The sequence below is a fragment of the Coniosporium apollinis genome, assembly GCF_000281105.1.
Source record: "Coniosporium apollinis CBS 100218 chromosome Unknown supercont1.31, whole genome shotgun sequence".
NCBI lineage: Eukaryota > Fungi > Ascomycota > Dothideomycetes > Coniosporium > Coniosporium apollinis.
This window is the reverse complement of record NW_006913293.1, coordinates 238,963-252,502: the sequence shown is the minus strand read 5'-3', so window position 1 is coordinate 252,502 and position 13,540 is coordinate 238,963. Positions and strand designations below refer to the sequence as shown.

General features: G+C 53.5%; 7 protein-coding genes across 7 annotated transcripts; 4 read left to right on the top strand and 3 right to left on the bottom strand.

The window, feature by feature from the left end:
- Window positions 1-842: 842 nt before the first annotated feature.
- On the bottom strand, window positions 843-1,646 carry W97_06136 (uncharacterized protein; the record flags this gene model as incomplete). Its single annotated transcript, XM_007784147.1, has 1 exon — window positions 843-1,646. One exon carries the CDS (start codon window positions 1,644-1,646, stop codon window positions 843-845), a length of 804 nt encoding a protein of 267 aa, XP_007782337.1.
- Window positions 1,647-3,161: 1,515 nt separating this feature from the next.
- W97_06135 (uncharacterized protein) lies at window positions 3,162-4,940 on the top strand (the record flags this gene model as incomplete). The annotated part of the gene is made up of 5 exons (XM_007784146.1): window positions 3,162-3,539; window positions 3,600-4,069; window positions 4,125-4,242; window positions 4,301-4,479; window positions 4,535-4,940. 5 exons carry the CDS (start codon window positions 3,162-3,164, stop codon window positions 4,938-4,940), a joined length of 1,551 nt encoding a protein of 516 aa, XP_007782336.1.
- Window positions 4,941-5,564: 624 nt separating this feature from the next.
- W97_06134 (uncharacterized protein) lies at window positions 5,565-6,094 on the top strand (the record flags this gene model as incomplete). The annotated part of the gene is made up of 3 exons (XM_007784145.1): window positions 5,565-5,753; window positions 5,812-5,861; window positions 5,917-6,094. The coding sequence occupies 3 exons, from the start codon at window positions 5,565-5,567 to the stop codon at window positions 6,092-6,094; spliced, it is 417 nt and encodes a 138-aa protein (XP_007782335.1).
- Window positions 6,095-6,154: 60 nt separating this feature from the next.
- W97_06133 (uncharacterized protein) lies at window positions 6,155-6,829 on the top strand (the record flags this gene model as incomplete). The annotated part of the gene is made up of 1 exon (XM_007784144.1): window positions 6,155-6,829. The coding sequence occupies one exon, from the start codon at window positions 6,155-6,157 to the stop codon at window positions 6,827-6,829; it is 675 nt and encodes a 224-aa protein (XP_007782334.1).
- Window positions 6,830-7,537: 708 nt separating this feature from the next.
- Window positions 7,538-8,414, bottom strand: W97_06132 (3-oxoacyl-[acyl-carrier protein] reductase; the record flags this gene model as incomplete). The annotated part of the gene is made up of 3 exons (XM_007784143.1): window positions 7,538-7,610; window positions 7,667-7,763; window positions 7,817-8,414. 3 exons carry the CDS (start codon window positions 8,412-8,414, stop codon window positions 7,538-7,540), a joined length of 768 nt encoding a protein of 255 aa, XP_007782333.1.
- Window positions 8,415-9,191: 777 nt separating this feature from the next.
- W97_06131 (uncharacterized protein) lies at window positions 9,192-11,994 on the top strand (the record flags this gene model as incomplete). Its single annotated transcript, XM_007784142.1, has 3 exons — window positions 9,192-10,334; window positions 10,401-11,712; window positions 11,765-11,994. 3 exons carry the CDS (start codon window positions 9,192-9,194, stop codon window positions 11,992-11,994), a joined length of 2,685 nt encoding a protein of 894 aa, XP_007782332.1.
- A 420-nt stretch (window positions 11,995-12,414) lies between these two features.
- W97_06130 (uncharacterized protein) lies at window positions 12,415-13,350 on the bottom strand (the record flags this gene model as incomplete). The annotated part of the gene is made up of 3 exons (XM_007784141.1): window positions 12,415-12,589; window positions 12,642-12,841; window positions 12,895-13,350. The coding sequence occupies 3 exons, from the start codon at window positions 13,348-13,350 to the stop codon at window positions 12,415-12,417; spliced, it is 831 nt and encodes a 276-aa protein (XP_007782331.1).
- Window positions 13,351-13,540: the final 190 nt, after the last annotated feature.

Sequence of the window (13,540 nt, the reverse complement as noted above, 5' to 3'; positions counted from 1 at the left end):
TAGATGCAGCCGATGGCTGGCGTGCGGGAGCATTTAAGGTTGCACACGGCCAGCAGGAAGCCTTGCGTGACACTTCCCTAAATCCTCGCATCAGCATCTCACCTCGCAATCTCTAACTCCCAGTCTTGCAGACATTCACCCTTCGCTCAAACTCGACTAAAGCCGCGTCTCTCTTTGCTTGTCATATCCTTTCCATCTGGAGTTCGGCTCCCTCTGCGGCTTCACCATGTCTCGATTGACACAAGGTCGACACAAGTCATACGAGGAGCTCAACTACGAAAATGTTGAGGTTAGGATTCTTACCGTTCGTCCGTCATGGAGATTTACAGTACCAACTGAGTGCACTCTGGTCAAAGATTTCCTGTTGGACAAGCTAGAATACGGGGACCTTTCCTATGTTTCGGGAGACCAAATGTCACAACACCCATCACCGTTAATGCATGGAGATGCAAGTCACTACCAACCTAGATCCAGCATTACGGCACACACGGGAGGACCACTTCCCATCGATCTTATGGGTTGATGCGATTTGCAACAACCAGGACAACCTTGAGTAGCGAGTTCGCCAAGTCCAGTTCGTGCTGATTGGCGAGGCATACGTCCACGAAATCATGGATGGGGAAGTCATGGCTGATTTGTGGGAGGGCAAGACTCCCAGACCCAGAGCGTTCGATATACACTAAGAATCAGAACAAGAAAGCTATCAATACAATTGAGAAAGAAAGAGTAAAACGGCACGATGCCCGAATGGGTTCATAGGTTCAGCAAGATATCAAAGCCTAGGGCGGCCAGCTGTATATAGGTTAAGAGGCACATGAAGTAAGAGATCGATCCCACGTTGCTCAAGCAGTAATCCCGGCGACAACTCCCTGACCGGCCACATTATTACCCATGTTACTCGTGGGTGCATTCACACTCTCGTCTTTCCCGTCCTCGTTGTTGTCGTAGACCTCCAAGATTCCGTCACTGCTAGACTCACTCTGGGTATCTTCGGGGTTTCTGAAGAGCTCAAGGACTTCAGGGAGACCTTCAAAAATACACTGGCCCTCGCCAAGCCCAACAAGCTCTTCGAGTTTGTCGATGAACTCGTCTGACATGGCAGCAACGATCTCCTCTTCATTTGCTACTTCGAGTATGTCCCGCATGGTCTCTTCAAAACAGTCTGTTTGCTGGAAAGACTTGATCACTTCGTGGCCCAGCACATCCGTTCCAGACAGCGCAATGCTCTTCCCAATTTTCCGCAGCGTCTCCAGAGCACTGATTCTGGTTCCGAGCGAGCTTTCCGGCCCTGCTTCCGTTCGAATCGTATCGATCACGCTGACCACGTAGTGATATGCGGGACCGGCGCTATTGTACTGTCTGGATCCGTTTTCGTGACGGTGATCGTTATTCAGCTCCTTCCAAACACTCTTACTGAAATGATCGAAGTCAATCACCCTAGCTTGCTCCCGGGCCACCAGTGCGTTGTATGCAGCGTCGATTCTGAGTAGAACAGAAGCATGCGTGTGTGCTGCGTCAAGTAGGATTCGGCGAACAGTGCCTTCGCTGAGGGCGTTGATAGCTTTTACTGGATCGAATTGGGGGATGATTGCGTGCGGTGCGTCGAAGCTACTGACCCTTTGCCGTTTGGCTGGAGGAGCAGACATGATTGATTAGGCCTACGGGCTGTCTGAACGTGATTTGGGTAACAAGTGAGAAGTGTGATGGTTGTTTACTCTACAGCTTCAGCCCCAGATCTAGTGAGACGCGTCTCGCGTTGCGCCACTACGCGATCATGTGATCTGACTAGATACATGAGCAAAATCAAAGGGCTGCTCATAGGTATGTTCAATGAAGATTACGCGATAACGTAAGGGAAGGGTTACAGAGCGCGACGCTGGCCTCAAAAGTCAGGTAACAAAGGCAGCGTAAGATTTGGGTAGTCTTAGGGAGCGTGACAGATTACTATTTCGATCAAGCCGTACTCCCATGCCCAATAATCTCCCGAGCTGCTATACCGCCTTTTGTAAATGTCTCATGATTGTTCTGACAACTTTTCCAACCGCTTGAATAATCCCTTCGTGCGCGCCTTGCGTTCCCTTTCGCAACTCCCAGGTTCTCAGTAGGGTTTCCAAGACCTGCTTCCTCGTCCCAAAGGAGGTTGCCGGATGGGCTGTGTCTTCGGTTACCAGAACTCCCTTTTCGATAAGCTCGTATGCATCATCAGCGCTGTCGCGCTGCTGGCTCTTAGTCTTTCCACGATGGTGGACATTGAGCTCCCTCCAAACGCGCATGCAGTTGGGATCGAAGTCAACGATTCTCTCCAATTCTTCAGCCCGCAACTCGTTGAGTTTGCCGTTGACCTTCTTTCGAACGATGGGAGATGCGATTGCTGTCTGAGCAGCAAGCTACGGAAGGTATCCTCGTCGAAACAATTGACAACCTTCCACACGAGACCATAGGCCTCTATGACTTTAGATAGAGCTTCATCGAAGTACATCCCTCCAAGGTAGATCCTTCCGAGGCGGATTCTTCTACCCTCTTTCATTTGGCCGGAGGGGCGGCTATGACTGTTGACTCGTAAAATTGAAGCGTCGATTGAAGGATTGATGCTGAGGTAGGTAGACGAAGCGGCTGATGAGTGGTCGCATGAGGGGTAAGCTTCCCATGGACCAAGAGCTATCTGAAAACTCGTTGGCGTTTCTTTTCTGCTGCTTGTTCAATACCGGATTCATGATGAAACTAGACTCGTAATCTTGTCAGCCGCAGAGCAGCTAGATCGGTTCCATACAAAGGAGATCAAAAGATGTTCAGCAGTCAATCTCTTTAATGCATCGATCACCCAAGGGGTCTTTAGTCTGTGGACGGTGATTGAGGGTTATCTACTTCTAGAGCTATGAGTAGCTCTCAATGCGGCAAAGGACTGTTTGTATGGCCCTTCGACGCGCCGCGCGTGATTCGAAAACAGGGAGTCATGTGATTCGCGCCCCCCACCAATTAGGCATATCAGCATCATGCGCGGGGAGCGTTGTGATCTCCGCGTCAGGAGCTTCATTCAACTTATTTCTGCGTACCCACGGCCACATACATAGCAGCTTTCGAAGCTTCCAGACCCGCATAGCAACACAATAGCTACTGGCATCCTTGCGCTAACCTCAAACCCGACAGTAGCCTGAGCGGCCATGGCGGACCGCCCTATCTCCCAAGGCACTGGATCGACACCGAGGAGGAATTCACTGACGCTGGCACCAATGGCCAACTCTACGCCTCGATCACCCCCGTTGAATGGCAACATCCAAATACCTCGCAGTCCTTCTATGGGCCACCGCCAGAGCTTCGCCGAAAACCTTCGCGGTGTCCCTGGTTCCCCTCGCGCCCAACGACAACCCTCGCTCAACCAGCAGGCCCTTCAAGAACTGTTGAATGATCCACCTGTCGCAAGAAACGGCACTCCGGAGCTTGCTGGAAGAGATTGGAGATCAGTGCAGATTGGCGAGATCATCAGCCAGGAAGATGTGAGGTTCGTGGAGATGGAAACAAGCGTAGAAGAAGCCACAAACGTGAGCTGCTGCCGGTGGACTTAGAGGCTCTCGAAGCTCGTAAAGCTAACGGCTACGCAGCGGTTGATATCTTACGGCGCACCAAATGTAGTGCTTCTACGCGAAAACGAGCAATCACGCGCTGCTGTTGGCACTTTTGACTACAACGATCTCAACGCATATCTCCTGCTCGTAGTGGGCTTGGCTCACCCTGATGAAGAGCATACAGCATCTTTCAATGAGCTCGCACGCAGAGGACGAGCAGGAAAGCCGATACCTCTCAAGGACGTCAAGGACTTGGGAAGGAAAGGGCCTCTTGTAACGCTTCCAGATACAGCTGACCTGACAAGGGCGGTGGAAGTCTTCGGCAGTGGGATACATCGGGTCATTGTGGTCAAGGAAGGTACTTCGGACGTGGTGGGTATCCTGACGCAGCTCCGGCTAGTCAGGTTCTTCTGGGAGAACCGCAGTACCTTTCCCGCGCTCGAACGGCTTTACCAGCAATGCCTTAAAGATTTGAACATTGGCTCAAAGACTGTCATTGCTATCAAGTAAGCCATCCACAGTTGTGAAAAATGCTAGAACCTGGCTGACGGAAGCTTTCAGCGGCGACCGACCTTTATCAGACGCTCTCGAACTCATGAACCATGAAGGCGTCACGTCATTACCAGTCCTAGACAATTCTAACAATGTTGTTGGCAACATCTCGAATGTCGATGTTCGGGTAAGTTGCGAAACTCTGACACCCAGTTGCCCTGCCGCAGCTAACTAAGACTATACAGCTCCTCACGAAGACGACTTCTCTACCTCTCCTACGCTCCTCCTGCATCCATTTCATCTCCGTCATTCTCTCCGAGCGCGGTATGAATGACGGCAAAGACTCTTTTCCCGTCTTCCACGTCAATCCCTTTTCCACTCTCGCACACACCGTTGCCAAGCTTGTGGCCACGAGATCCCACCGGTAAGCCATATCTACTCAACATACGCAGAATCTCACTGACACTTCCTGTCTACAGCATGTGGGTAGTCGATGCTCCCTCTCCGGGCTCCTCAGGTCCACCGACTCCTTCGGCCACACCCGCGGTCTTCGTGCCGCCACCCCCGATCTCCTCCTTGCCACCTACGGCGATGCCGCCTTACACCGCCAACCCTTCGCCGTCGATTTCAGCGTCTGCGATACCAGGCGCAAGCATGTCAGGCCGTCTTTCAGGCGTCGTCAGCCTGACGGATATACTAAATCTCTTCGCGAGAGCCAGCGGTCTCACTCCGCATGATCCGGATGAAACCAGGCGGCAGAGGAGGAGAAGCAGTAGCGCGAGCTTCAGACGGAGTACGGAGAGCTCGAGGAGTGAGAGCACGGAACCAGGAATGAGGAGGCCGAGTGTGAGCTCGAGAAGCAAAGATATTAGGAGCGAGCGGTGAAAAAAGTCGCTATCCGCTTGTCAGGCTGCATCACCTAAGAACAACCTCCAACACCGCTCCGCTAGTATACTAATCGTCAGGAGGATGAATTCGCGTTCTTGCTGGTTCATTTGGAGTTGACCATCTTGGTAGACCGGTTTCCCATGTTTCTTTTCCGTTTCACTGGCCTGGTCACAACAACAGCGAAGTCCTTTCATAAGGTCACGTCAAAAGTCAGCTACAGCGCGGTGCGTTCCTTGTCGCAGTTGGGATGGGATTCTGTTTATTTAGAGGATAGGCGTTTGTTGAGCGTCTCCACTATGGTTTATAGGCGAAATTACGCAAGTGTGCTGCTAGTATGAAGCACATCAAGCGTCTTGCTCACTCATGTCAATCTACAACGCAATCGACATTACGCTCATGGCTCATGGCGGTGAGAATCAAACAACCCCACAGGCGCCCGTCAACCGGACATCAAAGCGTTGCTCCACGTGCCCAAACTTGGTGGACCCTGAACGTCAACCCGACCGCTTCCATCTCCGACACAGCTGCAGGTGCAAAACCCCCACATTGCTTTCCTCCCACCACACCGCCTATATTAACTGTTCACCTATCGTCTAGAACAGACAGAGCAGCCACATAGAAATGGCCTCGGGAAACCCAACTATGCAGCTCGACCCCAAATACGACGACTACGATTTCCCTACCACGAGCCCCACACCACAAAGCGGTCACCCTGGCCATACTACCCCCGAGCAAGATGCGGCGGTGCACCAGCTACGAATGATGCTGGAGCAGGCGGGGTATACCAAGAACCTTGATACATTGACCATGGTGCGCTTGGGATCCAATGTTTACGGAGGAAAATGCGACTGATTGAGGGGCATCACAGCTGCGGTTCCTGCGCGCGCGGAAATTCAACGTGGAGCTTGCGAAGCAAATGTACGTCCCTTACGCATGGATTGTCCGCACGTCACGCCTAACCAGCAGCGCTTAGGTTCACCGACTGCGAGAAGTGGAGAAAGGAGTTCGGCGGCGGTGTAGACCGCCTCGTGCAGACATTCGAGTACACCGAGAAACCCAAGGTGTTGGAATACTACACGCAATACTACCACAAGACGGACAAGGCACGCCTCCTTCCCTCCCCAACTCTCTCACTCCTACCCCGTTCCTAACAACCCCCACAGGACGGCCGCCCAGTCTACATAGAGCAACTCGGCAAAATCGATCTGAACATGATGTACAAGATCACGACGCAGGAGCGCATGCTCCAGAACCTGGTGTGCGAGTACGAGAAGCTCGCGGACCCGCGCCTGCCCGCGACGTCACGCAAATCCGGCCACCTCCTCGAAACCTGCTGCACGATCATGGACCTCAAAGGCGTGGGCATCTCCAAGGCCTCCTCCGTGTACAGCTTCGTGGGGCAGGTCTCCGCCATCTCCCAGAACTACTACCCCGAGCGGCTAGGCAAGCTGTACATCATCAACGCGCCGTGGGGCTTCAGCGGCGTCTTCAGTGTCGTGAAGCGCTTCTTGGATCCGGTTACGGTGCAGAAGATTCACGTTTTGGGGAGCGGGTATGAGAAAGAGTTGTTGGCGCAAGTCCCGAAGGAAAATTTGCCCAAGCAGTTTGGAGGCTCGTGCCAGTGCCCTGGCGGCTGCCAGCTTAGCGACGAGGGCCCCTGGCAGGATCCGCAGTGGACTAAGCCGCCCAAGTGGGCCAGGAAGGATGATGCGATCGAGGATCAGCCCACGCTGAGTGGAACCGAGGGCGTGTCTGAAGGTCTGCCGGCTGGAGGTGCGCCGGCTGGAGACGTACCCGCTGGAGTCGTACCGGGCAGAGTAAGCGCTGAGGGCAGGAGGAGCGGGGAGGCGTATCCGGGTGCTGCGCAGCCTGCGGCACATTCGTAGATTTCTGTTGACAATCTTTGCTTTGCGGCCGCAGCGTAGCTATCATGGAGATGGTTTGGTTTCATCAGCATCGCATGGATAGAGATGGTTGGTTGAGCGGTTTGGGGTTGAGGACCTCCTCCCAAAGTTTGATACTCCAAATGAAGCCCATCTGCGTTCAATCTGTCGCAGCGAACACATGCTCGCTTCGCGTTCCCTGACCCCCCATGTGCAGCATTCGATTTGCTATGAGAAAACTGTCCTACTCTCCTACTTTGATAGCCGCTATTTGACTCGAGCTCCTCCCATTCGGCAGGAAAGGAAGTTCAACCTTGTCGGTCCTGGTGGCGGAACGACGGATTCGGCCTCCAAGGTCAATCAAGCTTTGTTCTAGTCCAGTGTTTGTGTGGTGACTCGAGGAAGGCTATTCTTCACTCCTTTCGTGTACCTACATCCTCATGCTGAAGTCTAATGTCAGGTTTCTGCTTTCAACAAGGGGCGAGGACGTGCTTCGTGACAGGCCAGCGGCAGTTAGTCAATTGGTGTTGATACATTAGCATATTCCATGTACAGTGAACCCGCTAGTCCCACTCATAATCCACGCCCAGCGCTTTTCGGCAATTCATAGCCTCGTATCATCCGCAATACAGAATTAAAGAGTCCATTCAAAGGAACCGAAATAGCAGTACGAAATCTCTTGACCGTGACGTGCGTCTTCTTTGGCCACATTTACCAGGGAAGCTGCAAAGGTGTTGCCAGGTCCTTCTTCGGTCCCATCGTGTGCTCCACCGTGCCGATGTCACTGCTATCGATCAGCAATTCGATCAAACGCCAGATTGGAGAAGACGGAAAACTTACCCAGGCCCGCGGGGTGCCCAACACTGGCCAGTCTTGGACATGTCGAAAGTCGCAATGAAGTCGATGAGAGAGTCGGCCGCTTGATTTGGCGTCACCGCTGCGATCTGTCAGCCCGCCATGCGCCGACCGAGCTCCCATCAAACAGCTCACCTCCACCCTCGTCGTAGAACTTGTCAAATCCGACGCTCTTGGTCATATCCGTTCTCATAAAGCCTGGGTGCACCAATCCTACTGCAATTCCCTGGTTCTTCAGATCAAGGCTCAGCAACTTTCCGACCATGTTCAAGGCAGCTTTGCTGCCATGATGTCCGAAGTTCCCGCCGCCCTCGCTCTCATGCCTCAGCCCGATACTGCCGCTCTCGCTGGACACCAGGATGACCTTGGCGCCCCTTTCCAACAATCCAGCCTTGACGAGATGGTGGATGATGAACACCGGCCCGATGGCCGAGGTCTTGTACATTTGAACCTCATCGTCGAATTTGGGCTCATCGAATGTTTCCAGGGCGAAGTAGCCGGCCGTGATGATGACCACGTCGATGGAGGAGTCGCCGGCGTAGAGGCGAGCAAGGCGGCGGCCCGCGTCTTCGTGGGCAATGTCGATGTCGGAGATCCAGGTAATGCGTGAATCGACCACTTGCGGTGGGGTGAAGCGCGCTGTTGCGTGGACGGCCTTGCCGGCTTTGGCGTATTTGTGGGCGAGACTGGAACCCAGGCCCCTGGTGGCCCCGATGATGAGGATGTTGTGCATTGCGAGGCTGTGTATGGAGAAATTGATAGCACGTGGATGAGGATTACGGTTCTCTTTCAAGGGTATGGACCCTCCTTAGGAGGCAGGCAGAATATCGTGGAAAGATATATACTGAGAAGCAGCAAGAATCTCTAGGAGCAGTCATCTCTTTTTAGACTTAGACATTGGCATGCTTATGCTTGAGGTCAACAGTACGTCAGACGACGAGAAAAGGACACCAGACTGCTTAGCGTGATATCTCAAATGGCCTACCCAGTATCTTCCAGTCAGCATACGAGGTGTATATCCCAGTCCTTCACATGCTGTGGGTAATAGCTTTGGAGAATTGGCCTCTTAGATGCTCGAGTGCGGCTGTAAAGCTTCCGAAGCACAGCGGTGCAATTCCCGTGGCTTTTGCCGCATCTTTGACATAGGAATTTGCGGTTTCACATCCCCATTCTTGAAGCAATACGATTTGCGGTCGACCCTGCGGGATGACGATATGGCGTGCGGAGATAGTTACGGGGTCGCTATCGATAGTGAGCTGGGGTTGTGGGGAGTGGGATTTGGGGGTTCACAGCTGTCACCTGCACCCAAGTCCCTGAAACAGGGCTCCGGTTGAATCCGCTACTACCTCATAATGAGAGCTTGCTGGATGGTTCCTCAGAACTGAGCATCTGAACCTAAGAGGGAGCAGGCTGTGCCTGAGGACATCAGTAGATTCCAATGCGGTGGATTCACTACAAGTACTACCATCAGCATGTCTTGATACCGTAGGATTCTACCAACTCATCGACCATGACCGCAAATCGCAGCGCCAGCCTCAAAGACCTCAGGTCGGTCATCCGCAACTGCCCCGTCATCGACAACCACGCACACAACCTTCTGCTCCCGAGCCAGCTTGATGCGTACCCGTTCGAGTCCATTACCACGGAGGCTCAAGGGCCGGCTTTGAAGGATACCTTCACGTCCTTATCGCACATGCGAGCTGCCAAACAGCTGAGGGAGCTGTACGGTTGTAACGCAGATGATGACTGGGACCATGTTCTTGAAAAGCGGACAGAGTGGCTGGACCACCGCCGGGACGAATTACATAGGAGATGCCTCGAGGGTATACAGACTATACTCGTTGACGATGGTCTGGGGAGTGCTGAGCATGTGCATCCCTACGACTGGCATAGTCAGTACACCACCAGTTCATGCAAGCGAATTGTCAGGATAGAAACCGTGGCGGAAACCTTGTTGGAGGAGATGCTAGAAAACGCCACAGAAGACGACATCGCTTCCGAGGAATACATGGCCGGTACCTGGATCGGGTTCACAGAGGCCTTCGAAAGCGAGATCCTGAGAGCGTTGCACAATCCGGAGGTGGTAGGTTTCAAGTCAGTTATCTGCTACCGGACTGGCCTCAATATCGAACCGGACTACGAGGAATGCGTGGTCAAAGTTGGGCCTTCGTTTGGGCACTATGTAGCCCGTTGCGTGGACAGAGGGAACTACCGCATTAGCAGGAAGGCTCTGAATGACTTTCTCGTCCTCCAGACACTGGAGATCATATCCATACGAGCAGCAGACAACGACTCGCTCAGCAAGCCGATCCAATTTCACACTGGTCTGGGAGACGCTGACTTGAAGCTCGTACGGTCGAATCCTGCCGAAATGCAAGGGCTGATTGAGCAGTATCCGCTTGTTCCTTTTGTTCTTCTACATTCCTCATATCCCTACACTCGTGAGGCAGGATATCTTGCGAGTGTTTATATGAATGTCTATCTTGACTTAGGTGAAGTGTTTCCCATGCTCAGCAAGGATGGCCAAGCATCCATCATACGGCAGGCGCTCGAGCTGTCTCCCTACAGCAAGCTTCTGTTCTCAACAGATGGGCATTTCTTTCCTGAGACCTACTGGTTAGCGACAAAGCAGTTCCGTGAGGTTCTTGAAGAGGTCCGACGCCCTCCAGAACGAAGCAGAGTGATATTGATATAAGCTGATCCGGTCCGATTCGTGTAGGTTGCGGTCGAGTATGTAGTGAAGGACGTCCTCACCATACCTCAAGCGATCGAGCTAGGGAAGGCTATTCTTTTCACCAATTCCAACTTGCTCTACGACCTCAATCTTTCTCTTACCGTTCCCTCCTCCGATGTATCATCAAGCCAACAATCGCTCACCCACAATCCTAAACCCAACCCCTCCTCTTCGGACTACAGCACGTCTTCCCTCGAATCCTTCATAGAGAACAACCCATCTACCAAATACATATACCTCCAGTGGCTCGACTACATGGGCACCCTCCGTGCCCGCATCCTTCCCATCGTCGAATTCATCCACATCGTTGAGTCCGGCTCCGGCATTGGGATCTCACGCGGCAACACAGGAACCCTGCAAAACGACACCGTAACTCCTGCCGTAAATACTACAGGCCAGCTGTATGTGGAGCCCGATCTGTCCACTCTTCGAAAGACGCACGCCAAAGACCCCTTACCATCTGCAAGCGTCATGGGCTTCTGGCGCGACGAAGACGGCAAAGCGATCAAAGAATGTCCGCGAGGGGGGCTGCAGCTCCTTCTCGACGAGCTCAAAAGCGAACACAACATCTCGTTGATCATCGGCTTCGAGATCGAAGTTACGTTTCTCCACCGCACCGACCCCTCCTCGGCCGACACAGACCGCTATACTCCGCTGGCAACGAACCATGCATGGGGTACTCTTACACCAGAGCAAGTCTACGATGCCCTACCTCTCCTCGCCGAGATCACCGAAGCCCTCTCGGACATGGGCATAGAGGTGCAGCAGTTCCACGCCGAGTCTGGGCCCGGCCAATACGAGTTCGTGCTACCTCCCCTGCCGGGGCTGGAGGCGATCGACACGCTTGTACAAGCGCGGCAGGTGGTCCATCAGATTGCGCACACGCATAGTCTGCGAGCGACACTGCATCCGATGCCGTTGCCCGGCGTCGGGACGGCTGCGCATGCGCACGTGAGCCTCAGTTCCGTGGAGAAAAAGGCCGTGCCGGAAACCAAGGAGATGGCTTTCTGGGTGACCGGCGTGTTGAGGCATCTGGAAGCTGTTTGCGCGTTCTCGCTTCCAGAGGCGGTGAGTTACGACAGGGTGATTGACAATAGCTGGACTGGAGGCACGTGGGTGGCGTGGGGGACGCAGAACCGGGAGGTTCCACTGAGGAGGGTACAGCCTGGGAGGTGGGAGTTGAGATGTATGGATGGCATGGCGAACATATACCTCGCCTTGGCGGCTGTGATCGGAGCCGGTCTTTTAGGTCTAAGAGCACGTGAAGGAGCGGAGTTGAGCGCTAAGGACTGTCCACGTGGGTGTACCTCTGACTTTTCTGTTTCAGGAAATGCTGACTCGGAATGCAGACAATCCGAGCAAGCTATCTGACGATCAGAGAAAGGAATACGGGATTAAGCGGAGAATGCCAAAGAGCATCGAGGAAGCACTTGACGCTCTGGAAAAAGACGAGGAACTGAAGCATGTCCTGGCGGAAAGCTTGATAGAGGACTACGTAGCGATGAAGAAGGTTGAGCAGAAGATGCTGGCGGATATGGAGGAGGGGAAAAGGAGAACGTGGCTGATTGAGAGATACTGATATTGCCGGCGCTCAGAATCAAGCATCGGCAAGCTTGGATTTGCACATGCTCTGGTGTAGTTGATGAGCAAACGGTAGAAGCAAAAAGGCGCGATGCTAACACCTCACGTCAAAAATGCGGTCGTAGTGAATCTGCGATGAATTCTTGGTAAGGTCATCTGCGTTCTTCAACAAGGCGAGGAGACTGATACCCTCGACGACCATCCGCTCTGCAGAGTCTTAGTGTACCTAGAGAACATTTGTAGCCCGCTGTATGTGCAACAGCGAGGCTTAATCAGGCCTGTCAATCCTGCCGGATGCCCTTCACCTACAAAGCCCCTAATTTATGACCCGAACTGTATTCTGTGAGCGCAGATCTTCAGTAACTTTAGATGAGACACTTGCTTACATGTGAACATTCTATTTGGTTGTCGAGTAGCCTCAACACGCCCAACCTCCATCGATGGCGTATGTAGCACCAGTAATGAAGCTCGCTTCATCACTCAGAAGAAACGCTATCAGATGGGCACACTCCTCCGGCTTACCCAGCCTCTTGATCGGTGTCTGGATGTTGTCCCGATCCTTCTCAGATACCATTTGCGTATCTATTGCGCCACTGTAGCCAGGTCAGCCTTCGTCGTGTATGCACAGCTATGCGAGTCACGTACGGTGCTATTGCATTGACACGGATGCCTTTCTCCCCCACCTCTTTCGCCGCGGCCTTCACCATACCCACAATGCCGTGCTTCGTGATCGAGTACGCCGCAGTCATGGGGAATCCGATGAGCCCTTGCACGCTGGTGGTGCACACAATGCTGCCCGCACCTTGCATGTTGTTCAGCTCGGCCCGTACGCAGTAGAACATGCCCTGCGACCACATTAGCCATCATACCGCGTCCGTTTCCCACTGACCGTACACACCATCAAGTTGACCGACACAACAGCGTTCCAGTGCTCATCGCTCGTCTGCGCCAGCGTAACCTTCCCCGCATCCGGCCCATTGATCCCCGCGACATTCGCCGCGCCATTCAGACTTCCGCCCCACTTGACCGTCTCCCTGATCCAATCCTCGACGTCGTCCTTCGACGCGACGTTCAGCTTCTGCACGCGTATCTTGTCCTTGTCCGCGCTGCTCTCCAGCTCTTTCCGGGCGGCATCTAGTGCCTCGTCGTCGAGGTCTCCCACCGAGACTTTGGCGCCGCGTGCGAGGAGGAGCTTCACGGTCGCGAGGCCGATGCCTTGGGCGCCGCCGGTCACGGCGATGACTTTGTCCTTCATGGAATAGTGGTTCGCGGTGTCGGTGAGGGGCTCTGATGCCCCCTTTGTGGCATCCCCTTTAGTGAGGGAGGTCAAGCGGGATGACGGGATGATGTCCATGGTGTCTGAAGCGTGCTGAAAGGTTGGAAGTGGTTCTCTGCGTGGTGCTGCATTTTGATGGTGGGGTGTTGGAGGAATCGAGGTGCAGCAATGCAGAGAGACGTCACTGGGCTGCTTCGGGACGGGAGCTTATTTCAGCCCTATGTAAGTTAACGGTTGCTCACGTGTCAGGAAGCTGTATACTCCCTCA